The 27,344-nt window shown below is 39.0% G+C and overlaps 3 protein-coding genes across 4 annotated transcripts; all 3 read left to right on the plus strand.

Annotated features, from left to right (window-relative positions):
* Positions 1-541: 541 nt before the first annotated feature.
* zdhhc24 (zinc finger DHHC-type containing 24) lies at positions 542-5,601 on the plus strand. The gene is made up of 3 exons (XM_044364585.1): positions 542-1,166; positions 2,584-2,861; positions 4,057-5,601. The coding sequence occupies exons 1-3, from the start codon at positions 862-864 to the stop codon at positions 4,347-4,349; spliced, it is 876 nt and encodes a 291-aa protein (XP_044220520.1). The 5' UTR covers positions 542-861; the 3' UTR covers positions 4,350-5,601.
* Positions 5,602-5,859: 258 nt separating this feature from the next.
* On the plus strand, positions 5,860-11,526 carry LOC122990174. The gene is made up of 12 exons (XM_044363328.1): positions 5,860-6,029; positions 7,202-7,249; positions 7,364-7,522; positions 8,084-8,195; positions 9,153-9,203; positions 9,469-9,546; positions 9,649-9,705; positions 9,843-9,902; positions 10,625-10,689; positions 10,792-10,927; positions 11,088-11,152; positions 11,291-11,526. Exons 2-12 carry the CDS (start codon positions 7,227-7,229, stop codon positions 11,487-11,489), a joined length of 1,005 nt encoding a protein of 334 aa, XP_044219263.1. The 5' UTR covers positions 5,860-6,029; positions 7,202-7,226; the 3' UTR covers positions 11,490-11,526.
* A 94-nt stretch (positions 11,527-11,620) lies between these two features.
* Positions 11,621-26,183, plus strand: LOC122990172 (sodium/potassium/calcium exchanger 3-like). Of its 2 annotated transcripts, XM_044363323.1 has the most exons (18): positions 11,621-12,568; positions 12,674-13,271; positions 13,580-13,678; positions 15,799-15,875; positions 15,978-16,052; positions 17,156-17,240; positions 18,254-18,357; positions 18,511-18,585; positions 19,120-19,145; positions 19,279-19,332; positions 19,473-19,609; positions 19,899-20,068; positions 22,137-22,407; positions 23,566-23,732; positions 23,825-23,939; positions 24,648-24,760; positions 24,971-25,036; positions 25,280-26,183. In XM_044363323.1, the coding sequence occupies exons 2-18, from the start codon at positions 13,163-13,165 to the stop codon at positions 25,388-25,390; spliced, it is 1,854 nt and encodes a 617-aa protein (XP_044219258.1). In that variant the 5' UTR covers positions 11,621-12,568; positions 12,674-13,162; the 3' UTR covers positions 25,391-26,183. The 2 variants fall into 2 exon arrangements, with proteins under 2 accessions (XP_044219258.1, XP_044219259.1); XM_044363324.1 differs by having other exon boundaries at positions 11,621-13,271; positions 19,899-19,987.
* Positions 26,184-27,344: the final 1,161 nt, after the last annotated feature.

The following is a 27,344-nucleotide window of genomic DNA, read 5'->3' on the forward strand; positions in this document are numbered from 1 at the left end:
ATTTGAGATGGACCATTATGCATTAAAAATATTTTTTATACTTAAAGTACATTTTGAAGATAATAAATACTTTTGTACTAATACAAGTTAATTATGAATGCAGGACCTTTACTCGTTACATAGTATTTTATTTTGTTTTACTTTTTATATTGTGGTATTACTAGTTTTAGTGGTATTTTTTCCCCACTGAAGAATATGTAAAATTTAATATAAATCTTAAACTCTTACCAGGCACCCCATTTTCGTGCACAACCCCGAAAATAATGTACACAAAATAAGAAGGTTACTGTTCTTCAACCCTTTAGATTACAGTCATAATCCTGGCCTCATTTAAATAGTAAATCTTAAAATTTTACAACCAGAAAGTCAGAATGAATATAAGTGATTCTGAAAATAATGCCACCAAGGCGCGAAGTGTCCCACAGTGTCGCTTAACAGGTAAAATATCCAAAAATGTCCACCATTTGAACACAAAACCACACTAAAATCCTCATTACGCGTTTATTTGTATTTTAAGGCAAGCGGAACCACATCATCTTGCTGCCTTACGGATGTATTTTCATGTAACATCTGTCACCAGAGGCTTGATTCTGTCCAGCAGCAGAGATGGTTGTAAAGAAGGAGGTTTTGTAGAGAGAATTGAGTAAAATTGCAGCTCTTATATCACAGTTATTCGTCCCGAAGATATATTAAATATTATAAATACGGTTAATTTCCCGCTAACGTCTGTAACAATGCTAATTTGACTAACTAAGCTAGCCTACGGTTATTGCGGTGCGTCGGTTAAATGAATCCCTCTACTAAACTGATCGTCAAACTGTGAATCAAACAACAACACGTAGAGGTGAACGGGCAGAAAACATGACGAGTTTTGGCAGTAAAGTGTTTTGCAGGGTCGAGAGGTTGTGTCACCACCTCCCCGTGCTCCTCAACACCTTCCTGGTCTTCTCCATCACCGGGGAGGTGAGCTACCTGGTCCTGGTCGAGGCTCCGCTGGAGGCGGACCAACAGAAGACTGCATGGTCGGCTTTGTGGAAGGCGGTTCACCTGCTGGCCCAGTACTTCATGCTGGGAAACATCTGCTGGAACGCCATGCTCTTCCTCAAAACCAGTCCCAGCATCAAGGGGGTGTTTCTGGGAGGAGAGGGCATGGGTCAGGGGTGGAGGTGAGGGAGAACTGTGGAGGTTTTTAGCATAAGGCCTCAATAATATGGCTGTACTGTAATGATATAACTTTATATTTGCATGGCTGCCATAGTTGTACACTTAAAGGACGGGTTCACAATTTTTCAAGTCTGTTATAAAACAAGAGTGAGGAGCCGAAATGAACATTGAAACAGATTTTTTTTTTGCCATAATCATTCCTCCTGTTCATACTGGCCATTAGAGAATCCCTTTATAATGCACTTACAAGCCTCATATAAGCTTCAGATAAACTTTCAAATGCATTTAAGCACAAAATGACTGTGTGGACACAATGTGGATTTTGGCCCCCATCACTTACATTGAAAGTGATTTGAAGAGGATCTTTTAATAGCCAGTATAAACAGGAGGAATGATTACAGCGAGGAAAACCTCTTTTAGTGTTCATATGGACACCTGACTGTTGTTGTAAGATAGACTTGACTGGAGTTTTCATGCAGCAATACATTAAAGAAAAAAAGATAATATAAATTCCAGCAGTCAGGTGTAGTAGTGTAGTAGTAATAACGATAATAATAATAATAATAATAATAATAATACAACTACTTCAGCAGTACTGAATGAATAATTTGTGGTTTAATGAAATAGTGTTACACTCACATAAAGTTGGGGGACCTGCGAGGGACAGATTCAGATTCTTTGTCCCCACTTTATAATGTAGGTTTTCACAAGTTGAGAAGTACTCTCCACGGTATTGATATGAAATTTGTGGAAGCTCTCATCATGAATCAGAATACCATTAAAACATGAACAAACAGGTGACATATTTAAGGAAAATACCAACACAAAGTGTCTTAGTGAGGTGCTGGGCCTCAACAAACTGCCATAACTGCTTTTAGAGAGTCTGGATCTCCCAAAACATATTTCCTCATTCTGTGCTTTGATGATGGTGGTGGCTGACACATTGGTCAGAAATTTCTCCGTGATGTGGTGACTGCGAAGGCAATAACATATGATTCAAATCATTTTCGTACCATTGAGTGAGTCCCTGTGCCTTGTGTGGCAGCCTTTGCATTTGTTGTGTTTTCTCCACTCATTTATTCAAGTTTTTCCTCTAGTTTGTCACCTGTCTGTATGTGTGTGGAAATTTTGGGGAAAGAAGCAGGAAATGTGTGGCAACATAACAGCTTATTGGTAAAAAAAAGAATTTTCTAGCATGGGTAAAACGCATAATTCTTCTTATTCACAGATTTAAAGATGTTTTAGGATGAACACATGTCAACTATTTCTATGGCCCCAACTAATGATCACAGTGTTTTTCAGTGAGATTATTAAAATTTATTTGTACTTTTAATCATTAAACTTCATGTGTGAAATGTCATTTAGGAGCATCTCTGACCATAGATAATCAGTTTTGTCCTCTTTTTTTCCCCCCCACAGGTACTGTTATACATGTGAGACACATACTCCTCCGCGCTGCTCCCACTGCTACGACTGCAAAGTGTGTGTGCTGCGCCGTGACCACCACTGCGTGTTTTTCGGCCAGTGCGTGGGTTTCCGTAACTACCGCTACTTCCTGAGCTGCCTGTTGTTTATGTGGTCTGGGCTCCTGTACGCCACGCTGATGAACGCCGAGGTCTTCATTGTCATACTGAAGGAAGGCGTGACCGTGCACAGCGTCCTGCTGCTGCTCATACCCTGGATCATGCTAGTTTCAGGTACCATTTATTAGGGTTACTCCTATGTATCAATAGGTAGAATGTAATATTTCCATTCTGCTTTTAAAGTTGAGTGAGCTGCAATGTAGAGACCAAGTATGTTAAAGAAAGAAAGAATTAAAATAATCCAACAGAAATGCAACATTTGTAATATTTGCAACATTCTTTGCACTACAAAGATTTGACTTATTATTTTAATTATTCCAGAGAAATGTATTTTAAACATGACTGTACATATACAACAAAGATGTCCCTGCTTCATGCTGCATACCTCTTTTTTTTTTTCCTTGTCTGCTCTATTTTTATCTCCCATAACTCTCTTGAGAGCGAGCTCCGGTCATAGTGTCCCATTAATCACTCACAGCAGTCCACAGGGATCAGTAGTTACATTCATAAATACATGAAGATGACACATTAAAAATAGTGTTGAGTGATATGAAGATATTTACGACGATGAGATTGTATAAATGTTTTCCCATACTGTTTATAGCTTGGTATCTATCACTTTAATATCTCTGGGTGTTTCAAGCCTTTGAAGGCAGTGTTGCAAATAGAGCTGCAATGATTAGATGATTTATTGATAAGTTGATTGATAGAAAATTTATCACCAACTATTTCCATGATTGATTAACTGTTTTGAGTCATTTTTTTAAGAAAAAAATGTCCAAATTTTCTGATTCCAGCTTCTTAAATATGATTTTTTCATGGTTTATTTAGTCTTCTCTGACAGTAAAATAAATATCTTTGGGTTATGGACTGTTGTTCTGGACAAAGAAGACATTTGGGCTTTGGGTAACAGTGATCGCCATTTTTCACCATTTTCAGACATTTTATAGACCAAACTAATTGACTAATTGCTTAATATAGATAATAATTGACAGATTAATCAATAATGGAAATGATCATTAGTTGCAAATCAGGGAACAGGATTATTTGATGGCAATTTGGGATTTTTATAAGATTTTTGTACTAATGTCAGAGATGTAATTTGCCTCTTTAGTTAAAAAAAGTGGAAAAAATGGCATTAATGGCAGATAATTGCAAACTTTAAAGGTTACTTTCTTCTTAGATCTCTTTAAATTTTAATCAAAAAGGATGCCTTCTTTATGCTCTTGATATCTGAATCTATGTCAAGAACTAATTCAAGTGTTCACCCTGTGATTAAATCAGTGTTCCCATCCCTTTTCTCTCCCAGGCCAGGTCTCAGCACGTGCCTTTGCCTTCGCCTTCATCGCTGACACGTGCGTAGTGGGCTTCCTGTTAGTGTCCGCGTTCTTCTTCTTCCATCTCTTCCTGCTGTTTCGGGGACAGACCACCAGGGAGTGGTACTCTACCCGCAGACCCTACAGCCTGGGACTCCTGGGCAACCTGCATCACACGCTGGGCGCTCGCTGGTACCTCTGCTGGCTCTGCCCGCTCATCCCATCACCTCTCCCTGGGGACGGGATAAACTTCCATGTCACAGGATCACTGGAACCCACCCGGTAACCGCTGAAAGTCAGAGTTTCAACAGCCCTTACAATGTCTTTACTTTAGTGGTGATGGGTAATATTATCGGGGGGTGGGGGGGCAGTAAGGAAGATCACCTCAGTTCAAGAAGTAGCTTGGGAGGGAAGAAGCAAGAATAGTTTGTGATTGTTTTGGGTGTTACTGGGTATAATGGTTTACCAGTATCTTCTTCTTGGCCTTTACCTGTGCTGCTAGTTGTGGGTTTACTATTGTGAAGATACACTGATCCTGCCTGACCTGAAGGATATCTGTACACTCAGTGAGGCTAGCCTCAGAATATTAACACAGAAATATGCAGTGTTCATTTGGAATACTGAGCACTAAAAATGTTTGTTTAAAGAAATGCTGAAAAGAGAATGTATTTATTGACTGTGGAAAAATTAAAATTTTAAATCTTCGTTAACAAGCAATCACAAACACTGACAAGAACTCTTTGGTGGCATCACCTCGAAAATGGTGGCGGCTACTTAGCTGGGCTGTCCCCAAGGTGCCTGACCTGAAAGTCATAAAAACGTGGCTTGCACTATTCCTAGGTTCACCCGAGGATTATAAAATACACCATCATTAGACTCCTGTATGCTGTTGTGTGTTAGGTGCTTAGACCATGTTTTGCTGGTGTTTTCCACTCCGGCTCCAGATGAAGTCCTAAATGAGCTTTTTATTGGATATTGTTTACACCAAGTGGGACATTGAGAGGGGACTCACAATGATGTCTCAATTGTTAAATTACAACAATAGGACGGCATGTGTAAGCCCTGAAGAAAACAGAAATCGCACATGCTGTTGCAGTTTACAGACTAAAGTAAAGTCATTTAGTGAATAAAGTTTTTAAAATCTAACTGTCAGTTTCAGTAAGGGACTACTACAGGCCAAACCTCACCTGGAGTGTAACACTATGGCAAGTACTGACTCAAGCAACGTGTCTTACAGCTTTTAATGACAACTGGACTGTTTACCTCATCAAACTCCTTTTTTTCCATTTGCACTTTTGGAACCACTTTTAATTCTCCTGGCCTTAAAATGTAGTGACAAAATTACTTTTTTCGGATGCTCTTGCTTTTTTTTGACAAAAATTATATTAAAGCCAAAAATATTGTATTGTTAATTGTTTTACTAAATATATATGTCTCTTTAATTTCTTTTCACTTTTTTTGTATTGTTTTGTTAGATCACCCCGTTTGATGTTTGATTTTGTCATTTGAAAGTGCTTAAATAAATTGTGTCAAAATTGTGTTATTTTATTATTTTCTACCACTCTTTGAACTATTTGTTTCATGAAGTTCAAATGATTTTAAATGAATATTTATTCACATTGGTGCTGATGTCATTCTGGCAGAAAAAATATTTAATAAGTAGCTACACACACCATTTATAATTAATCACTAAGAAGTTGAGATGAAAGTTTCGATAAAGAAGCAGGATGTAATTTCATAAGTGGAAATGTTACCATGGAAACCTTTACGTGTTTCATTTCTGACGTCATCACAATGTAATAACCGCCGTTTTTTTCATTTCTTCATTTCATCACCAACTAGCATTTAAACTGAAACATTACTGCCAGATAGGTGGAACCTGTCAGCTCGGGCTTTTTGCGCTTGGTTTGACAGCCTGAACTACTATTCAGTGGCGATAACTTTATTAGTGTCGATTTACTTGCTGGTAAGATTTTTTATTGTCTATTTTAAAGCTGTTATCAGTTTAAAACCGTTAGTGCGCCACTATCAAGCAGAGCAATATCAGCAGTTTGCTAACTAGCTTAACATGAACTTCACTAACTTCAGCTAACGATACCGTGAAAGAGCTGACTTTATTTTGTCCAAATACAGTTATAGTGTCTAAACAGTCATGTAAAATGTTAGTATTTTAGCTAGATAAAAAAAAACCCAATGCTCTTTGTAAATAATAACTGTCTAACGTTAGCTATCGTCGTTAAGACGACCTCACGTTAGTAATACTATTCAAACTTTGTCTGTTTTGAGTGAACATCTCCTCGGTTAGTGTGTTTATGCTGCATCAACTGGCTTTTAGATTTTGTAGAAATGTATTATGTGGAAAGGGCGGTCAACCGGATTTTTTTCCTGATATTTATGATAACTAACGTTTGCTAGTTTAATTTAGCTAAAGATCATTTCCATAAGAGTTAACGTTAATTTGAATTAAATTAGTCTAAATTCCTTTTCTATAAAATATCAAAGGTGAAATCAGGCTCAGGTTTGGCAGAAATGTTTGAAAATATTATTGTGCAATACAGTTTATTTGTAGGTATTTATGCTTTCTGCAAAGTTAGATTTACAGAAAATTATGTAAGTTATGTTATAAGTTAACAGTTTGTAGAGCTGAAGTCCTTGGTTGATAAATGGATTGCTATTTTTTAACAGTTTTGATAATTAATAAATAACTAATTAAAGTAACGTAATTCTAAGAAACATGCAAATAAATCAGTGGCTCCTGTTTCTCAGATGTGAGTGTCCTTAGACTTCTATGATATTAAAATAAATATCACTAATTTAATAACTTGTTTGAACAGTTGGTCAGGAAAACTGATGGACAATTTTCATTATTTTCTGGCATTTTATTGACCACCAAACCCATCAATTAAGAAAATAATTTGCAGATTTATTAGTAATAGAAATAATGGTTGTAATTTCCGCCCTAGATTACTACATCAAATACTAAGTTAGAGGTAGTAATGTCTTGTTTGTTTGTTTGATTGTTTTTTAAATAAATGTCATGTTTTGGAATACATGCTGTTTAGTAGAAAAATGGAAAATATATCTTAAAAGTTGTTTGTTGTTCCTCATGGTAATTTTGAACCATATGCTGATGACAAGCACCAGGAAGGAGAGAGCCAGCAGGATGGATTTCACAGAGGAAAACATGTGAGTGATGTTCACTGAAACCCACACAGGAAAAATCTTGTGGTTGAGTTACTTAGCAGCAATATATGAGGCTTTTTCTCTGGCGTGTTTGTGTGTGTGTGCGTGTTTGTGTAGGACACCAAAGGAGATGCTGGAGAAAATAGCTGAGCTTGATTACAGCCAGAGTCAGCTGAGGGAGCTGAACACTGAGATGAGGCACTGGCTAGATGTAGCAGATGATGATATGGCAGTGCTGCGCTCAGACAACACCGCTCTGAGGAAACAAGTGAAAGTGTAACTAGTCACACATTTATTCTGTCTAGTAGCAGTCCCTGTGTTGTAACTATCAGACTTCACACTGAAATGCTCTGTTAGCATAGTTCTGAGTTATACATATGTTTTGGAGTGCCGCATGGTCCAATTTTTGGTTAAACTTTGCTCTCAGCTCTATTTTTTTTAGAAAATATAACATTCTATCCTATTGATGTGAGGCTTAAAATCACTGTTCTCATTTAAGGAATTCAGAGACCTCAGTACATGCTTTTATATCTTCTCATTAAGATTGCAATTTCCTTTATGAAGGAATCAGTCATTCAGCCTATTATCTGCACCAAGAAGAGAGACTGTATCTAACCTGTACTGACCTCCATTAACTTATTATTAGCAAAATACAGAATTGATTCTTTCATTTATTTTTAAAGCACTGCGGTGCAGTGGCACCAGTTTATAGTTTGTCAGTCAATCAGCTTGACCCATCTTTTTTCTTTGGCTTCTCAACATGATTGGTCATTTTCCGACTTAATTGTTCAAGGGTTTTATGTGGACGAGCTTGTAGATGTCTTTGTATGTCTGCAGCCTGGAGAAGATGGTGAGTGATGTTCAGCAGGTTGAAGCGGAGCCTTGCAGGTTGCTTCCGGCTGATGACCCCGATGTAAAGAGACGCAATGAAAAACATATTCAGAATCTGGTGAGTGGCCAGAAGTGTTATTGTATTATTATGTGATATCAGTAAGATATATTTAGACATAAAAATGTAACCATGTGGAAATGATATAGTATTCATTTTTTATTTTACGCAGCTATAACGGTGAAATAAGTTCAGGAAATTGTATCACTTAATTGTTTTGCTTCCTTTAAGATCACACTCGAGCTAAATCATAAAATTAAGCATATCAAAATCTGTGATATCTGGTCTTATATTATGCTATTAACATTACACATGATAAACTGCAGCTCTATTTCTTTGGTTCATTTGCGCTTCATAGGCAGAACTCATATTCTTTATTGTCAATTTTTAACTTGGACTCTGCACTCAGAGCTGACTTGAACAAACATTTGTAATTATTTTTGTAATATATTTTTCAGAAACCACTTTATTCTGGTCATTTAGTGGCAAATCGTGTCTTTTACTATAGTCTAATCTAGGTTGTAGGCCAAAGTATTTAACCTGGCCATACTGCTTTGGCATCTCTTGTAAGACCGCGCAGTATATGGCAAAGATTTTACTTTTTAGATGCTTTTGTACAGCTTTTGTACCAAGAAATTCATCTAGGAGAGCATGTAGAAGAGAATTCATTTCCACAAGGTTATTTGTTTCAGATTTTTAAATAAATTATGTGTTTAATCCGAAATCATGGATTGCAAGTTTGTTGATGTAAACATAAGATAGCAAATTCAAAAGAGTAATGCCAGTTAGGGATTTATTACTACAGAAGTTTGACACACGTGGTACATTAATGTTATTTTTCTCCCAAAGCCTACTATGTTACAAAGAAGTTCAGACTACTTTTGAGACTTAATAACATTCACATTAACCTAAACTACCCTTATATGTAGAATTTAAACTTCAGCCAGTCAAATAGCCTGATGATTGTCATTTTAAATATTTTCAGGTGACCTTTCATGTTTTTATCTTTTTGTGTAGGAGAAGGAATACACCATGATAAAGGAACACAATAAGAAACTAACTGCGGAGGTAAGAGGTACTTTTCACATAACAACTTCAATCTGTCAACATATACTAGAGCGCTGGTTACAGTGTGGAGTCACACTGTACATGCTTGGTGTAGAAAAAATTCCTAAGAGTCCAGTGTTCTTGTGGAATCACAGCTTTACTTGGGAATGTGCTGATGGGGTTTGATCTTGTTTATTGTGATCACTTCATGTTCAGGTTAGAAGTTTTGTTTCCGAAGTGCTTTTGGACAACACTGAACTTTTATTCTGACTTGGTTCTTCTTCAGATCAAAAGCGTCCAGCAGCAAACAGAGCGGGACAAGAACAGCTTGAGCAAGTTAACTGTTGCACTTCAAACCCTCGAGGTAACCCTGAATTATCACCATGAATCTGTCTCTCTGTTTATCTTACCAGTGTTGAAATTTCACCAACCAGCTCCTGTTTTGTTATGTTGTGTGTTTGTTCAGTATGAAATTGAAGAGGCTCAGTTAGGGCTGCAGCACAGGGAAGAGTTAATTAATCAGGTAGGAATAGACAAGCAGACCCAAAAGTCAAGATTTTGTCATATAAAATAACCTCTCTTTGAAGTTCAACATGAACATCTTGATGTTTTTCATTATTTTGAACGTCACATTTTTTCCCTTATGTGTGTTTGTGATAGAAAAACTTGATGTTGAAGCATGCAGAGGAAACAGTAGAAGAGTGTTCTGACATCATACAGGTAAAGATGTTCAGATCAACTGCTGATTAGTTAAAGCAGCATCAGTAGATTTTGCCACTTGGGGACAGCAGAAACATACAACATTGAGATAGTATTGTTATGAGTTGATATAGAGAACATGTTAGCAAACAGTCGCCCATTCACAGATCCAGAGGACAAAGAGCAACATGAGCATTAATTTGTAGTCCTGTTTGTCCAATATTCAATTTTTCACAAATACCTAAAGAAAATATCTAAGTCTTTAGCAACTCAATGCTCCACTGTGTTCACCAGCGGGTCACTGACTTTGTCTGTTTGCTCTTTGGTGCTGAGCAGGTGTAATATAGTTTGTTCATGAGAGCATTTTCACTAAAAATAGCTGCCTGCTGCAGTTAGAAATGAGGTTGATGAGAACAGTTAGAGAGAACCAAAACAAAGCTGTGGGCTGCAAAACCCAAACAATGAGATGAAACATGCTAAAAGCACCATTTACATGTGATGTAACCCTTTATTCATCACTTAAATTACTTATTCTGAGGGCAAATGTCTCTTTGCATCAGTACAGAACAGAAATTCATTACAGAACACAGTGAAGACTTGAAGACTGATAGCAGATTTACAAATGTGGAATACAAGAACAAAATGTGCAATATTGGCAGCTATTGACCGCTGTCAGAGGAAGGTCTGGATGTTTTGAGCTGCTGACGTGTGTTCTGCTGTCTGACCATCTTTCTCTGCTCCAGGATCTCAAGCTGACAAATCAGGAGCTAAGGAGGCAGTTGGATAACCAACAGGATGAAGCCTCGTTGTAAGAAAAACACACAAAATTCTCTCGCTCTGTTAAAGTAATCACATACACTGAGTCATCTGTTGGTACTCATACTGCACCATGTCTGTTCCTTGTTTTTAGTGCTATTCTGAATGACATGATGGGAGAAAAGGAAGGATCACATATTCCTCCTCTGTCGTTTGCAGAAGAAATTAAGCTGCTGGCCTCTTCAGCTGAGGTGAAAAGCAGCATGTCAGACTCCACATATAGAAGACATGTAAGAACTCACTCTCCTTTGTTCAGTCTGTTGAACTTGTAATAATATTTATACATGTAATTCCACTAGTGGCCACTAGAGAACGCCACTAGAAAACTGAGGTTTGACAGTTGATGTTGAAATTAGGAGATTAGTGATGTATATCGGACTCTGTCGACAGGAGGAAACTGAGGCTGAGGAGCTGCTTGTACTTGGAAGTCTGACATTCAACCCTCAGTACAAAAGGTAAAGGTTTCACACTTTGGTTTGTGATGTTTGATAAGTCTAACTATAAGAAGAATATAACCTCAAGTATCATATTTACATCTAGATTTTTCTGTTTCCTCACTAATTATCCTCCGTCTGGTGTCTCTGTTGTTAAAGGTGTGCAGTTGCCTTGGAGACGGCTGTTCAGAAGGCAGGACTGTTGATGCTGTTCATCTTCACTCTCGCTGTTTTGGCTTTTGTGGCTTCAGGAAGCTGCGCAGGAGACTTTTTTTCCATCAACACCCTCTGGAGCAGTACACATTTGATGTTACAGCCCTACTGCAGGGTGCACTATGGAGCCCTTCCACCCGTCTGATCTAAACACTCCCAGTTATAAACATGTTAACTCTCTTCATCTGGCTGATTTTGTTTCCATCCATTATCTATACCCGCTTATCCTGTGCAGGGTCGTGGTCTTGTAGTTGAATATTAATGTGTTTTCTACTCTGAAGTCTAAAGTTTTTTACAAATATTTTCATTTTTACAGAAATGCTAGCAAAAAATTGCATTGCACATTAATTAGGAATTTGGTAAAAAGTTAAAATTGTTTTATAGCAGTGAGTTTAGTTCAGAAAGATATGTTCATATTATATAAATGACTATTGAGTGGGTGACAATTCATGCAATTTGATTGCAAACATTCTGAATTCAGAAACCTGTGTGAACTGGATATTTTGACATACAGTAACTTGCTGGAAACCTTTAGTGAAAAAGTTTAGTTTTCCAACAGAAGACATATATTGAGTTGTCCCAGTAGGAACAGCTCAGGTGTTACTAATACCAACTATTGAATTGTCCTGGTAAGCCACATAGTGTGATAGTGATCCAGTACACACAATACCAGAACCCTGAACCTGAACCAGCTAAATGGAATTCAGTCATCATTAGTTTGATCACTTAAACCTGTGATTTTCCTGCTGTGACACAGCAGCATGTTTTCTGTTAAAAAATCCAACAAGCTTCATTTTGGTTTAGAATAGGAGAAATAATATATGAAATATTTTTAAATCAGAAAAACAAATGTCAAAAGTTATCAAAGATGTTTGTGTACAACGTTAGGATTTTATTTACTTCTGATTGAAGTTTTACTCAGAAAATCTGTCCCAGCTGCTACAGCAAGTTGTCATGTGACTTAAATTATTGCAGTCACATGTTGATTCTTTCATGTATTAATTCACAAGAGATTGGTAAAATAAACAGATTAGCTTATAGTTTATCTCCTGTTGTGAAAACTGTCTTGGCCTCACCTCTTCCAGGCTTTACCTCATTAGACCCTAATTAGGAAGAGTGATTAGTTAAGTTGGTGTTAACTGCATAATCAAACCCTTTATTTTTCATTACAGCAAGCAAGACAGATCAACCATGACAACTTCAAGCAATCCAGGCTGCAAGAAAGTCAGTTATTGATAACTTTTAAGACACAAAATAGATTTTATTATTCATTTTTATTGCTTGCATGTTAAAGTGTGTCCATGCCTCCATGCCTTCCCATGCTGCCAGTCTCTCCAGTCGCCCCACCCAGCTCAAGGCGCTCCCTGGTGGTCTTGTCTGTGACTCCAGGAAAACACCTCCTCCCGGAGTGAAAAACATTAAAGAAGGGGAGGAGGGACCAGATTTAGGACAGGAGGGATGTGAGCACGGTCTGAATCGAGGGATATTTTTATATAGGAGGAGCTGGCGGCTGACTCGTTGTCTGTGTTTCTGCTGGAGCTTTTAGTTTCTGGACGCGGATGCGGCGTTGGAGCGGACTGACTGGTGCAGGATGCTGAGATGCTGATGACAGGCCGAACCTCTTTGACAGAATCCTGGATCGTGGATGGAGCCCAAAGCCAAAACAGCTGAAAGACGATAAATCAGAAAGAGAAAGCAACAGGCCAGTCGGATCCAGTCTGTAAGCAGGATATCATCAGGCCGGCGGTGTGTGAGGGAGCAGCGGCGGCGGCGGCATGTTCTGAGCGGGGAGCCCGGCGAGCGGCGGCGGCTGGCGGGATGAAGGCGCCGAGGAGACCGAGGCAGACGCTGCTCCTCCCCCGGCTCTGTTTCTGCGGAGTCGGTCTGGTCGCAGCCGCCTGGATACTTCACTTCGATGATGTTACAGGTGCTTGTCGAAAATTATTACTTGAAACTTCCATGATTTGCATCTTTAGTAGGATTATCTGTTACTTAAGCTGTCTATAACCGTGCTGTTTATTATTTTAAAGCATTATGTTGTAATAATATAATAATATAGATAGGCTAATAACGAGTAATGCAGTGAGTGAAGGGTTTTTTTTTATAAACTCACCATGTTTCACAAACACATTGGTGCTCATTCTATAAAAAAAATCCATACATGAGAATAATAATGAATCAATAGTTTATAAGTAGGCTAGTGTATGTAATTATATGTAAATAATCCCTTTATAGGCTCCCATGGACCCACTGTGAAGGGTGGCATCTCCTTTTCCAAGAGAGAGCTCATCCAGCCGAAAGATGACAACAATCAGTCCAGGGACAGTAGAACTGGTGAGACATGCTGCCCCATGTTTATATGTGTGTATGTTTATATGAGACAGGAGAGACAAAAATAGAAAAAAACACTCACAAAGTCACTTGTGAGCATGAAGACCCGGTGACATTTCAACCATTAAAGATTAAAATTTGGATATTCATGCAGTAATGAATGTGTTGTCACAGTAACATCATTCTGTGTGTTTAGTGTGCCGAGGCAGCGTGAGCGTGTGCGATCTCCTCTGTGCATCGACCCACCTCTCCAGTCTACCTCATTCTTCATTTCTTCAAACTCTGCACATCTAGATGTTTAAACACAGTTAGGCCTTTGAGGGACATGGTTGCTAGGAAACTGAATGTTGAATTTCTGGTTGGATGCCGTGTACATCTGGAGCTGTTCAAAGTGCCTGCCCTGTCGTAATGACCTGCTGATTAGTACCCTCTCATCAGCAGCTCGCATGCTTGGATCTATTTAGCTGTTTGAAAGACTAAGAGAGAGACATGGTGATGAGAGTCTTACAGTCTGATGCTGAGATGAGGAGATTTTGAAGCCAATTATAGAGAATATATTGAGCTGTATATCAAAAAAAAAAAAGGTTTTCCTGACCTGCTGCCTCGGGGAAATACAGTGCAGACTCAAACTTAAAGGCCTCAAAGACATTTTCTTTCAGTTACCGTATAGCTATTTTCAAGGATATTATCTTTTTCTTGATGATAAAAATATATCGTTTGATCAGGGTGTCCAAACAAAATCATGTGACATGTTGTCATAAAATCGCACCATATCTGTGTCCCCGTCGCTACACGTGATGTGTGTTAGTCTCTGACTGCACAATGTTCCCTCTGTGCAGAATCTTATCCACTTTTGTCACACTTGTTTCACTCGGCTGTTTGTGACCTTCATCATCTGTGGCGGTATTAGAAATCCTGTCTCACAACTGAATCAGAAAACCTTGTGGGTAAAGTCATTTGGGAAGCAGCTTCCCAGATTACTGCCGTGCGCTGCCTCATAATAAAAGCTTTTTTTATGGCGCAGTGAGTCGTGGCGTTTGTTTGAGCTGATGCGCAAGACAGCACATTCTAGGAAAACATTACCTTGCAGCTAGAAAGAGGATGATTGTGATGCATTATCTAAACCAGCCAAAATAAATGCTTGTTAAGGTTAAAGACCCCCCTGCAGACATGTTTTAAGATGTGGAAGATAATCTGCTTTGAATGATATGTTGTGTCTGATATGGTTTTTCCACTAAAAGTTCAATATCCTTGTTAAAAATACTTTAAATGAATTCTCCTCCTTCTCCCTCATTGAAAAGTCCAGAATCTATGAATATCTAAATATTTCAAAAGTGTAACAGTTTGACACAAGATGTCTCCTACTTTACTGTGAAGTCCACTCTCAGTGTATGTGAAGTAGAGGCTTCAAGTTTCCACATCACACTTGTGCAAATTGCATATTGGACCAGGATTGGCTCCAAACTAGGTGTCACAAATCATGCTCACATGTACGCACCTTTAACTCAGATTTAAGGCGAGCGCAGACAAAACGTTCAGCAGATGAATGTGGCTGCACATCATTCTGCACAGTGAAGCTCAAACATTCAACTGAAGGAACGAGAAGAAAAACACATTTTTGACTAGAGGGGGACTTTAAATTCTTAAGACTCGCTGCCTTTTGGAAGAGGTGGAAAAGAACATAAATATAATAACCAGGGTGTAGGTGGAATGAAGAATAGTGAGAAGTCACAAGAGGAGTGATGTCAAAGAAAATGAGCGAAAAACTGAATTACAACTGAACTGGTTTAGTCACGAATCCACTAAAAAACATGAGTGGGATTTAAGATGAATTTGAGAGATGTGCTCTGATCATGTAATGCCTTGGATGTGAAAAGTAAATATTTTAAATCTAAAAGTGATAAAAACAACAAAGAAAAAGAGAAAGAACAGCAGCTGCTTGAAAAATTCATCAATTATGAAAATAGTTGCTGATTAATTTTCTGTCCATTGACTAATAAATTAATCAACATCATCGTCATTTATTTTCCTCTAGTTCAGGGTCTGCTGTTTCTTGTTTCTCTAAATGATTTAAACCTCCCTCATTAAATTCATCATGTTCTCTCTATCCATCTCTTTCGCAGCTATCAGTGAGTTTCCTGAAGACATCTTTACTCTGGAGCAGAGGAGACAGGGAGCGGTACTCCTTCATGTTCTCTGCGTGAGTGCTGGAATTTAAGCCAAGAAAAAGCTTCATTTTGTTGCGTTTAAGCTCACAGAAACACAAACATGGACCTAATAATGTGTCTCCTGTACTTCACAGGCTATCTACATGTTTCACGCGCTGGCCATTGTGTGTGATGTTTATTTTGTGCCATCGCTGGAAAAAGTATCAGAGGTATGAACTAACATTCATAATGTGGTTGAGAACACAATAATAAGACATAAAGTGTCATTTTGGGGGCTTGATTTAGTTGCTGTTTTGGAGCTTTTGATTGCATCACTTGATCTTTTTCAGCAGCTGGAGATTGCCCGGTCGTTATGTAATTGTAGATGTTCAAAGTTCTTCTGAGGAAGATCATGTGATATGATTGAAAACTCCATAACAGCTACAAATGGACGATGTGGTGACATTGTTTGGCTAACTGCTGTTTGTAAGGTCAATAATGAACTCTCAGCTTCACCCTGATAAAGGTGATAATCCTCAGGTGCTAATCTGAATTATACCAAAGCATCAGTGTGTTTTCTGAACCCCAAACTATTTAAAGTCGCAGTGAAAATGCAGAGAGTGTATTTAGTTTCCATACTGTGACTTATTTCCAAGTGAAACAGAGTGAAAAACTAACACAGGGACACGGGATAAGAACTTGAACAATATTTAATTTCACTGGCATTTTCACTGGCTTTATTTAAAGCATAAAGCCAGCATGATTCTATATTTTTATTATTGTCAACAAATTCCATTAAAGACCAAAACCAACAGTGTGTCTGTCCGTCTCTCAATACTCAATCACTTCCAAAGCCTGTCTGTGGTCCTCAGACCTAAGCCCATTTATAAAGTGAAGACAAAAAAGGAAAAAAACAGCTCACAGATATATAATTTCATTTTAAAAAACACAGTAGATTTTCCTAATACAGCTGGAGACTGTAGTTTTTCTCACACAGGAGTAAATGCTGCATATTTTCTGCTGTGGATTACTAAGTATTTGGTGTATTCGTGAGTATCAACAGCAGCAGGATGGTAAATGTCAGGTCGACTCAAAATAAACTACAGTGCCCAAGTTCATCATAATCAAGGAACCAGTGCAACAGTGTAGCTCACTGGTGTGTTTATTAGTTTTCGGACAACAGTGTAGGTCTACAGCACAAAGGAATAAGTTATCAGGCTTTCACAGGCAGTACTTGATTTATTTGTTTTTTTCATGCAGTTTGTTAACAATAAGAAAAATGTCGAATATCACCTTTTAATTTAATGAAACTCATCTGTCTCTGTCCCTTTAGAACCTTCAACTCAGCCAGGATGTTGCCGGGGCAACCTTCATGGCAGCTGGGAGCTCCGCCCCCGAGCTCTTCACCTCTTTGATTGGTCAGTCTGATGCTCATCTAATCAATTACTCACTCTAACGGGTTGTCACAATGATTGCTCCATCGGCACTCCAATTACCTGCAATCACATAAATCTTCACCTGATTAGGACTGAGAGGAGTCAAGTGTACGCAGGGAGCAGCACTGATTGGCTGCTTTCCAACATTAACTAGACGTGAACAAAGACGACGAGTGCGTTTCATTTTGCTTGATGGTTTGCCAGCTCACCTGCAAATTACCTCTGACCCAGATGTTCTCACAAGCTGTTTTTTTCACAATTGAATAAGGCTTTTGGAAAAAATTCTATACTATAAAAGGAAAACAATGTGTCTCCAAATTTGGATTTTGAATTTTTCAGATGGACTAAAGCATTCCTTTACAGGTTGAGTAAATCCTCCTACTTCTTAAGCTAAATAACACATTTAAGACTGGTTGAATGTTGCACTGTCACAAAGCTGACAGCAAGACTATTTTTCTTCAGACAAAAGAAGGATGAACAACAGTAGTTTGAAACTGGAACTTGGAAATAGCGTCAGGGATTTACAGCAGAAACAATCAAAAAGGTTACAGGGATTGGTAAACACTGCCTGGGGGACTCAACTCTACTGTCTTTTGATAGAAGACACAAGGTACAGTTGATTAAAACGTCATTGAAACTGGGAGAAACTGGAAGAATGAAAACTCTGCTTCTAAATTCATGTGTCTCAAAGAAGTTGATAAATCCTTTCATATATCACCTCTGAAAAAAAATAGTCCTCATAAGGAAAAAAAGACTGTTTGATAAGTATCAGAGTGACTTTAGGCAATATTCACACAGTCAGTAGTATAAGATTAAAGACGTCTGCTCAGCCCCTGTGGTTATGAACTGAAGACACAATATTTCTATTTGAAGGAGAGATATTATGTACAGCTTGGAGGGAGATACAATCCATCATTTCTTGCACTGTTTCACATCATTGCTAAATTAATTGTTTCTGATGATTTATGGCTTGCTCTTTCTTTCTTTGTTTTTAGGAGTGTTTATCACGAAAGGAGACGTGGGTGTGGGAACTATCGTGGGATCGGCTGTGTTTAATATCCTGGTCATCATTGGCCTCTGTGGCATCTTCTCCGGACAGGTACGTACGCTGTGTCCTGTTTCTTTCAGCATAAACACTCTCTTTTTGTCCCAGACTTTGATCACAGGATTACATGTTTCACCATCTGCCTGATCTGACTCTACATCCCATGTACAATGTGTGTGTGTGTGTGTGTGTGTCTGCTTTCTGCAGCCAATCTCTCTGAGCTGGTGGCCTTTGTTTCGTGACGCTGTCTTCTACATCTTGTCCATCTTGGTGCTTATTCTGGTGAGAAATCTTGAATATCCAATACTTGGCCACTGGCAAGTCCTTCATGTTTCATGTAATTTCTCGTTTTTTCAGTTGTAATTATGCACTGACCCAAATACGGAATATGCAGGAATAAATATGATCCCCTAAGAAATCAATTTGTTTTCAACCTAAACTGCAACTTATATCTGTCCATCACAGTATAGGACTAGAATAAATAAGGTGGGACTTATTAAAAAGGATTGTTAACACATAACACACACACAAGTCCTATAGTCTTCTTGCGTGCTCATGTATGGGCTTAAATTATGATGTTTGATTATGAAGTAATAAATGTGTCAACATTAATGCAAGAGGCATTGATCTCATGTTGCAAGTTGCAGTTTGCATGTTGCACATTGGGTGAAAGTACTTATAGGCCAAAGTATACACTTTAATAGATATATCGATGAGAAAAAATGTTTCTTTTACTGTTTTCTGTTTCTTTTGATAGGATATGTAAAAAGTGCATGTTTGCAATGTAATTAAAGTATATGTTAATTATATTTGCAGGTGATCTATGATGAAAAAGTCCTGTGGTAAGACTGTGATGAAAAGCTTTTAATATTTCAGCAGCCTGTGTTGTTTTGTTATCAGATCTGTTTTCGAGACACAGTCGCAGACTGTCATTGTGATGCATGTGGAGTTTATGAACGTGTTTATGTCTTGCAGGTGGGAGACCATCATCCTGATCTCTATGTATGGAATCTACATAATCATCATGAAGTAAGTCTCATTCTCTCACTCCAGTGTTGTTTGTATCAAGCCACTAAACGATTTATAGGCAACAAAAACACTATATCTCTCAAGCTTTAATGCCGGTGTGTGTGTGTGTGTGTGTGTGTGTGCGTCTGTCTCTTGTGTAGGTTCAACAGATCTCTGTGCAGCCTGGTAGAAAGACACTGCAGCATAGCAGGTCAGCCATGTCTGAGCGGCCTGCGGCGGACGACTGCTGTCGGAAACATTGGAGACTGTGACAACGACATGGTGCCGCTGAAGCCAGGTACATGAGTCTGTTTCTGTTTGTAAATGTGCATCAAAAACATCAAAGAATTCTATCAGTTTCTGAGCAGCGTTCAACAGACCTAGTGACACAGTTTAGGCTGCCAGTCAAACCCATTTCTGTTCCCCGTGTGGATTCTCAACCGGCTGAATTAGAACTAGACCACTTTGATGGACAAGCTTTTTATCACTCTGTCCTCTTTGTCTCCTTCCTGTTTGTCATTCTCTGTCATTCTTTTACTAATTTGATCTGTTCTTTCCTTCTAAAATCCGCTCATCTCCTTCCTCAGACTCGTGTGTGGTGGCCGGTCAGGACTCCGGGGTTGTGATGGTGGATGAGCTGATGAACCTGCACCCCCACCAGCTCTCCTTCTCAGAGGCAAGCCTCCGTCTTCTCATCACCCCGCATTTCCCCCCCTTCACCCGCTTGCGCATGGCAGGACGCATGGTCATCAACGAGGTACACTGTACGCGCTCTCACCCTTCACCTAACGCCAAGTTCCCCTGGTTTTTCGGCTAGGTTGGTGGGTATTTAAATGTGCTTGTGCAGCATTTTAAGTGTCAATATGTCACTGTCAAATTAATTGTGACATCTTAATAAGACCACAAGGGAGACAAATGTGTCACATCAGTGGTACTCTTAGTGGTAATGTTTTTAAAAAAAGTCCCTAGGAGCGTCCTGGTGTGCACACATGTACTTTATACTGCAATCGCAACATCCCTAGTTCTATTCAAGTTCTATTGTATGTCAACCCCCACCCCACACACACACACACACACTCTGTCTTTCTCACCATTGGTTCCCGTCACCTCTCCACTATGCTACAAAAATTACTCAAAAGACCAAATCTCTCTTTAACCCATTTTTCTTTGACTTCTCCTACAATCTGCCCTCAGGAGAGACTCTGATTTGTGCTGGAAGAAAAGTGAAGCTGTTTCTTTTAAAGACAAAAAGCAGCAAACAGCAAATTTCTAGAGGAATCGAGCTTAATATTGACGGCAGTTTAGAGGCTAATAAAAAATGTTATTCATCTTGGTCTCATTTGTTTATTTTAATTACATTTGTAGTCATTATATTTCAGCCCCTCCAGGATTTTGCAGTTGTTGTTTTTTTATTGCAGCCAAAAATGTTTGATTTTGCAGAGGCTTTTCTCAAAAAGTGCTCTCATTCCAGTAAAATTGCAGGAATTGGGAAAAATTGCAAGCAAAATAAATAAATAATGCTATTTGTTTAAAAACTACTACCGATGATGTGTCCTATGTGATCACTTCCTTCAATAAAAAGTGTGATACTGCAAATCACAGAAAAACAACTACATTTCAGTGCTAATATTTAAATGTATTTTCTGAACATGAGAACAATAGACTCAAAGTTATATAAAAAGAAAGTACTGTTCTTGAGCTCCATTTATAAGCCTTTATTAAATAAGATTTCACCTCAACATTAGCATCAAATAAAGTCAGTCAAAAATGCCATTAAAATAAATCCATTAACATAAAAATAGAGGTTCATTTCCAAAGTGTTTGAGGTAGATCATGTCTTTCTTTACTGTCTGAACAACATCAACTTGTATTCTTCTGACTCACTGAATGCAAACCTCATGTGGGAACATTCAGGAATTGTTTTGCTCGGTCTATGGCATCATTTTTGTTTTTCCATCCTCCACCTGAATGCACTGCGATGACTTAAGTTACCACAACCTGAAAATATGACTATTGGTCCAAATCACAAGCGGACTGTTTATTTGGCCACTGCATGTGGAAAACTTGTGGTAATTTAACAAAATTGCAAGCTTTTAGCAAATATTGCCTGGATTTCTTGAATTTATGTAAATTATTGCAATCGCAGTTTCCTGGAGGGACTAATATTTATGGATATTAAAATACTACTCATTTTGTACAGTAGTTTGGTAAATAGTGGAGATGCACCCAATGAGTTCTATGCAGTGAGATTTTAAATTTGGGGGAAAGGAGAACACTGGTATCAATCAGTACTCAGTATGTCAATGACTTGAGGTATCAGGAGAGAAAAAGTTGGATCCCTTGTTAATAGACAGAAAGATGAGGAGAGAGATCTTGGCTTCCATATCCAAAAATATCCTGTAACTGTGGAGACCATCTAATAAGCTCACAAAGAAAACACATGCACACACACACACACACACACATACACACGGAGTGCTGCCTAATGCATGATATTATCCCCGACACAAAAGCAGACAGGAACTCAATCTTCAGATCTGCTTCCTCACACTCTCCTGCATGTGTGCTTGACATTTCCAAAGCCAAATTAAAGTGCGACTGCCAAATCTGCCCCTGCTCTCTGCCATGCCCCCAATCAGCACTTTCCAAATCCCCTCTGGTGAATGTGAGGACATGCCTGGCTGCCTAACCGCTCCTCCTGCCAACTCTCATATTGTTAGCTGCAGTAAAGTCAGAGATGATTCATATAAGCCCGTCGTGTTTCTCATTTTGTCTTTACTCTTTCCTTTCCTTCGCTCTGATGTCACCCCTCTCTCCCGCAACAGAGGCAGAGGCTGATCCGGGCTCGGGTCGGCCCTGAAGACGGGGGAGCCTTAGGGGAGGAGGGCGTGGGTGGTAGCGGGACGTGGGGGAGGGAGAACGGGACGGTGGCCGAGGGAGACAGGCCACCGCTGGGGGGAGAGAGGGAGAGGGCTAAAGAGACGGGGCGAGAGACGGGAGGGGGAGCACAGCCTAAAGAGGAGGAGGATGAGGAGGAGGAAGAGCAGGAGGAAGGAGAAGAGGAGAACACTCCTTTCAAACCTTTCATCATACCAGGTGAGCGGTTAATGAAAGTACACAAATGCAGAGGCTGAATGGGATTTTAGATGTTTATGTCACTGTTGGATCTGTCACAGACAGACCCACAGTAGTCTTAGACTTCTATCTAATTTGATATTTTTCTTATTATTCTCAAATCCCATGAAAAGATCAAAACCAAACAATAAATTGATCCTATCAAGCCTGATATATCTTCCTCTGTGCCACAGAGCTCCATTGTTGTCCAAAAAGTAATAAAAACACAACACACCGAAGAGCCACACTGTTGCTCGGGGTAACTGTTGTTTATTTTGAGTCAATCCGACATTTTTTTATTTAACCAGGAAGTCTCCTGAGATACACAAGCTCTTTTACAAAGGAGACCTGGCCAATATGGCACTTCACTGTTTAAAACAATTACATTCCTCATGAAACACACACTGTCCTGGTGCCCAAAAATAAGGAAAGTCAGGAAAATAAGGACTATAATGCTTAAAAGATTGTCTGCTTGTTTTTAAATTTTAATGAGGCACCTCTGGAAGTGCAAAAAGAGACTCAAGTTTTAGGATTACACACATCTTTAACATCTTTCTACAAAGAAAGAGTTGTACTCTACTAACTATAGCTAAACAAATCTTGCAGGTACTAATTAACAACTTCTGGGACAAGTTGCCATAGTAACAAGTAGGTCTTAACCAATCATAATTCAGCCTTAGGAAGGAGGAGGTTCATTAATATTCATATTTATTCAATAAGCAAGTTTTATACTCATTAATATCATTTATGTAACTGGCCTCAGGACATGATGATGTAATCTGTTGACATCTAGAGATGTTTTCAGCAGCCAGTAACCAGCTACTTTCTATGAAATAGTGCTGACAACACTGTAACCTAAATTTCAGTCTTCTGTACAGTTAAAAGTTGTTTTGTGATTTCATGCTGCTGTAGAAAACATTTCTGCTTCCTGCTTCACCTGTTTAACATGTTTTCCGCTGTAATAGATGCATTCATTGCTAATGGAGCTAATTAAAAAAAGATAAGATGAAGACTCACAAATACTTCCTCATCCGTCGGTGTGACATTAATCATTTATTTAAAAGATCTGTAATGATCCCTGTGGGGAAATGTGTGTGTGTGTGTGTGTGTGTGTGTGTGTGTGTGTTATAATGTCCTCAGATGGTTGGTGTGTGCGTGTGAAGTGGCTGCTCTCCTGGCCGGTGAGCGTCCTGCTTTACTACACCGTGCCTGACTGTAACCTGCCTCGGTGGGAGCGCTGGTACCTGCTCACCTTCCTGTCCTCCACGCTCTGGATAGCCCTCTTCTCCTACCTCATGGTCTGGATGGTACGAAACACACGCACGCACCCGCACACACAAACACACCCACAAACACACACACACATATGAATATAAACAGCCTCTGTATCTCTGTCCAGGTGACTATAATCAGCTACACACTTGGAATCCCGGACGTCATTATGGGGATCACCTTCCTGGCAGCCGGCACCAGTGTCCCTGACTGCATGGCCAGCCTCATCGTCGCCCGGCAAGGTGTGTGTGTGTGTATGTGTGTGTGTTTGTGTTAACCCATCTCAACACATATTTACACTGTTGTTTGTTTATACATTGTGATATGTTACAAAACAAAATCAAAATATTGCACCTGAAGGTTAATTTGGTTTCATTTGAGAAAACAATCTTAACTCAAAGTCCGTTAACTAGCTATTTCTGGAGCTTTTAATCGTGTCTTGTGGTCTGAATCAGGAGTCAGCTGGAGTTATCACAGCTGAAAGTGTTGGAAAAAATAAATGGACCCTGATTGAAGATTTGTTTGGTCTTACTAATTAAAACTTTTACATGACGTCTAGGGCTTTCATTTTATGCAACTACCCTTTTCTGTAAAAAGCAGAAACGAGATAAAATAAATCTGCAAAAGTGTTTACACACGTTTTTGTTTTCTATCTGCAAAAACATTTCATGACACATTTTTCTTCAACTTTGGGTTGACATTTTGGAAGAAAAAAAAAGCATCATCCCTTCATTACCTTTTTATTTGTATCACCATACATACACAACCATACATAACACCTTTATGAACTACATTTAGCTTGAGATTCTAAGATGTCACATCGCTTTTAGTGCATCGTTTTATGTCTTTATATGTTCACCACAGGAAATCAGGATGTAAAAATGTGCACAAAGTCCTTCCTTCTAATGATAATAATTGTGTGTGCAAACATACATGTGTGTTTGTTGCAGGCTTGGGTGACATGGCCGTGTCCAACTCCATCGGCAGTAATATCTTTGATGTGCTGCTGGGTCTTGGCTTCCCCTGGGCACTGAGGACTCTCATTGTCAGCTACGGATCAGTGGTAACATCAGCTGCTTTCACTAGCAAATATCTTACCCAACAGCATTGAGCCATGATCCTAAAAACAAAGCGATATCCCCACTGGTGTTCTCCTTACACAAAGCAAATTACTATAGAAGAACAAAATCACTAATAGATAAAAAAAAAATATATATATATAAAGAGATGTTAAAGCAACATGTTAATGTTCAGTTTTATGTGATTTTTTTAGGTGACAATCAACAGCAAAGGTCTGGTGTACTCAGTGATCCTGCTGTTGGCCTCAGTCACACTGACTGTAAGTAGATCTCCACCGTCCTCCCTAACTGACCACTGCTGTGAAAAATTGATCAAAGAATTAATCTTCAGAGTGTGACATCAGCTGCCTGTTTTTCCTCACTTGTGATCATCTTATCTGGGGGGAAGGGGGGGGTTCGGCCTTTGACTTTGTTCTCAGACTCTGGAAATGGGAAAGGTGATGAAATTGGAAATTAAATCTTGGCTGCAGCGACGTCAGAGTGACTCTATCTCCGTCTTTCAGGTCCTGTGCGTCCATCTGAACCGCTGGAAGCTGGACCGCAGGTTGGGACTCTGTCTCCTGCTGCTGTACGCCATATTCCTCCTCTGCTCCATCGGCTTTGAGAGACTGTAGAGGACACACACACTCACTCACACTCGCATACACACACACACACATACACATTCGTACAAATGGTGTATGGTAAAACACACGGACTTATAGAAGTAGTCCAACTTGTTTTCCACTTTTCACTGCTGCCATTATTAATCAAGTGTGACAGACAGGTGAGTTTCATTTCATTTCACGGTGGCTGTACATGTTTGAGCTGCCCGAGATCTACATTGTTTACCTTTGATAAATGAGTATTTTACATAGTTTTGTACCGAGCACCTCCAGCCCAGATTTTACACCCAACTGTTAATGCACTGTATCTCACAACAAATTTATAAAACACTGGATTTGTATTCTACCTACAGTACTATCTTTGCACCACAAGGTGTTATTCTGAAACCAAGAAAAAATCCCAAAAGTGTATTCGTTTACTATTACTGTAACTGCCACAAGTAACCTCAAAGACCAGATGATTATACATTATAAGTTTCTATAGTTGCTTCTTAGTCAGTGCAGTTATTTTATGTATAGTTTAATGTCAAGTTTTCATCACGCCTTTGTGTGTATTGGTGTGTATTTTCCTGGCATAGCATGGCTGATCATCACGCTCCAGATAATTGCACTAAGCCACTGTTGTCTTGGCCTTGTACATAACGTAGGCCCCCTCTTTCCTAAAAGCTTCTCAGCACAGAGGTCATGTTTTTGTGCTGGAACGGAGGCGATTGTACGCTACGAGGTGTTTTTTGAATGTTTGTGTTTGGCGAGAGTCCCTGGGTGTAAGTTGTTGAGTGCAATAAAACGCTGTGTCCTGTGAGATTTCTCCTGTACTTTTCACACGGCTGCTCTAACTGATGATCTTTTTGAAATTTGCCCCACTTGCACTTGAATTTAACGTGGTAAATTTGACAAGAATCAGACAAGACGCACGTTAGGAATCGATCCAAAGTAGCGTGGCTGTTATGTTTTTTATCTGCTGAACTCCAAACAGTGTCTGCATTTACTCCATCAAATGTATCATCAATTACATGATTAAACCAAAGGAAAGCAAAAAAGATGCATGATGTGTTAAAACTATACTTAAAAGAAGCACATTTCAGTATCTTTTATAAAGTTGTATAGTTAAGCGAGACATCTCGTCCATCAGGTTTTCAGTGCAGCTAGTCACTACAATAGCTATTTCATAGACAAAACACATTTTCAACAAGAGTGGAGGAGCTAATCACAGAGACATGCTGCTGTAGTAATAAGACATGTTGACTCTGGCCTCAGTGGTTGGGAAGTATTGTCATAAACATAAAGGATGATGACTGAAATAACTTGAAATAACAAATTCAACCTATTCTTCCACTGAGATTAACCATATATTGATAAAACAAAACAGTCCAGACAGTATTTACTCCTCATATTAACAGAAAACTCCACCTCAATCTAAATTGCAGCTCTCAGATCATGTTTGAGCCACGTCTGAGCTCTTTTGTGGATGAACTAATGGTGAAACAACACACAGCTTTTATTTAACATTTAGTAGAAACATCCAGTTACGTTTGAACCCCTAAACCTTGGGCACTATGTGTTCAAAGGGTTTTATCTCCTTACAGTTCCTTCCATGTTAATATAAACCTACTCAAATTAAAGCTAAGGCTTGGCTCTTCAATTTAGTATCCATATTTTTATTTCAAACTGAATGTGCTAAAGGACAAAAAATGTCACTTACAGTCTGGACTGTATTTCTCTGGAATTTACTGCTTTAGTTGTAGTTGTAGAAAACAAGCAGTAAAAAAACAAATAGTGAAGGATAATAGTAAAATAGGTTTCACATGAAGCAGCATTATGGATGAGACACAGACCAACAAGGTCTAAGTCAGAATCACAGTTGAAGATGAGGTCTGGTTGTACCTGCTGCACTTCAGCACCACGGACAGCTCCACAGCCTGGCTAAAGAGAAGGGAGCTGTCCAAGTGCTGAAGCCAGGAAA

The sequence above is a fragment of the Thunnus albacares genome, chromosome 10 (assembly GCF_914725855.1).
Source record: "Thunnus albacares chromosome 10, fThuAlb1.1, whole genome shotgun sequence".
Classification (NCBI taxonomy): Eukaryota; Metazoa; Chordata; class Actinopteri; order Scombriformes; family Scombridae; genus Thunnus; species Thunnus albacares.

Excerpts from the sequence above, each read along its gene's own strand:
- zdhhc24 (XM_044364585.1), top strand. The coding sequence starts at position 862 with ATGACGAGTTTTGGCAGTAAAGTGTTTTGCAGGGTCGAGAGGTTGTGT. Across the intron at positions 1,167-2,583 it reads GGCATGGGTCAGGGGTGGAG|GTACTGTTATACATGTGAGA; the intron begins GTGAGGGAGAAC and ends TCCCCCCCACAG. Across the intron at positions 2,862-4,056 it reads CTGGATCATGCTAGTTTCAG|GCCAGGTCTCAGCACGTGCC; the intron begins GTACCATTTATT and ends TTTCTCTCCCAG.
- LOC122990174 (XM_044363328.1), top strand. The coding sequence starts at position 7,227 with ATGGATTTCACAGAGGAAAACAT. Across the intron at positions 9,204-9,468 it reads ATAAGAAACTAACTGCGGAG|ATCAAAAGCGTCCAGCAGCA; the intron begins GTAAGAGGTACT and ends GTTCTTCTTCAG. Across the intron at positions 9,706-9,842 it reads GGGAAGAGTTAATTAATCAG|AAAAACTTGATGTTGAAGCA; the intron begins GTAGGAATAGAC and ends TGTTTGTGATAG.
- LOC122990172 (XM_044363323.1), top strand. The coding sequence starts at position 13,163 with ATGAAGGCGCCGAGGAGACCGAGGCAGACGCTGCTCCTCCCCCGGCTC. Across the intron at positions 15,876-15,977 it reads TACTCCTTCATGTTCTCTGC|GCTATCTACATGTTTCACGC; the intron begins GTGAGTGCTGGA and ends TGTACTTCACAG. Across the intron at positions 16,053-17,155 it reads CGCTGGAAAAAGTATCAGAG|AACCTTCAACTCAGCCAGGA; the intron begins GTATGAACTAAC and ends CTGTCCCTTTAG.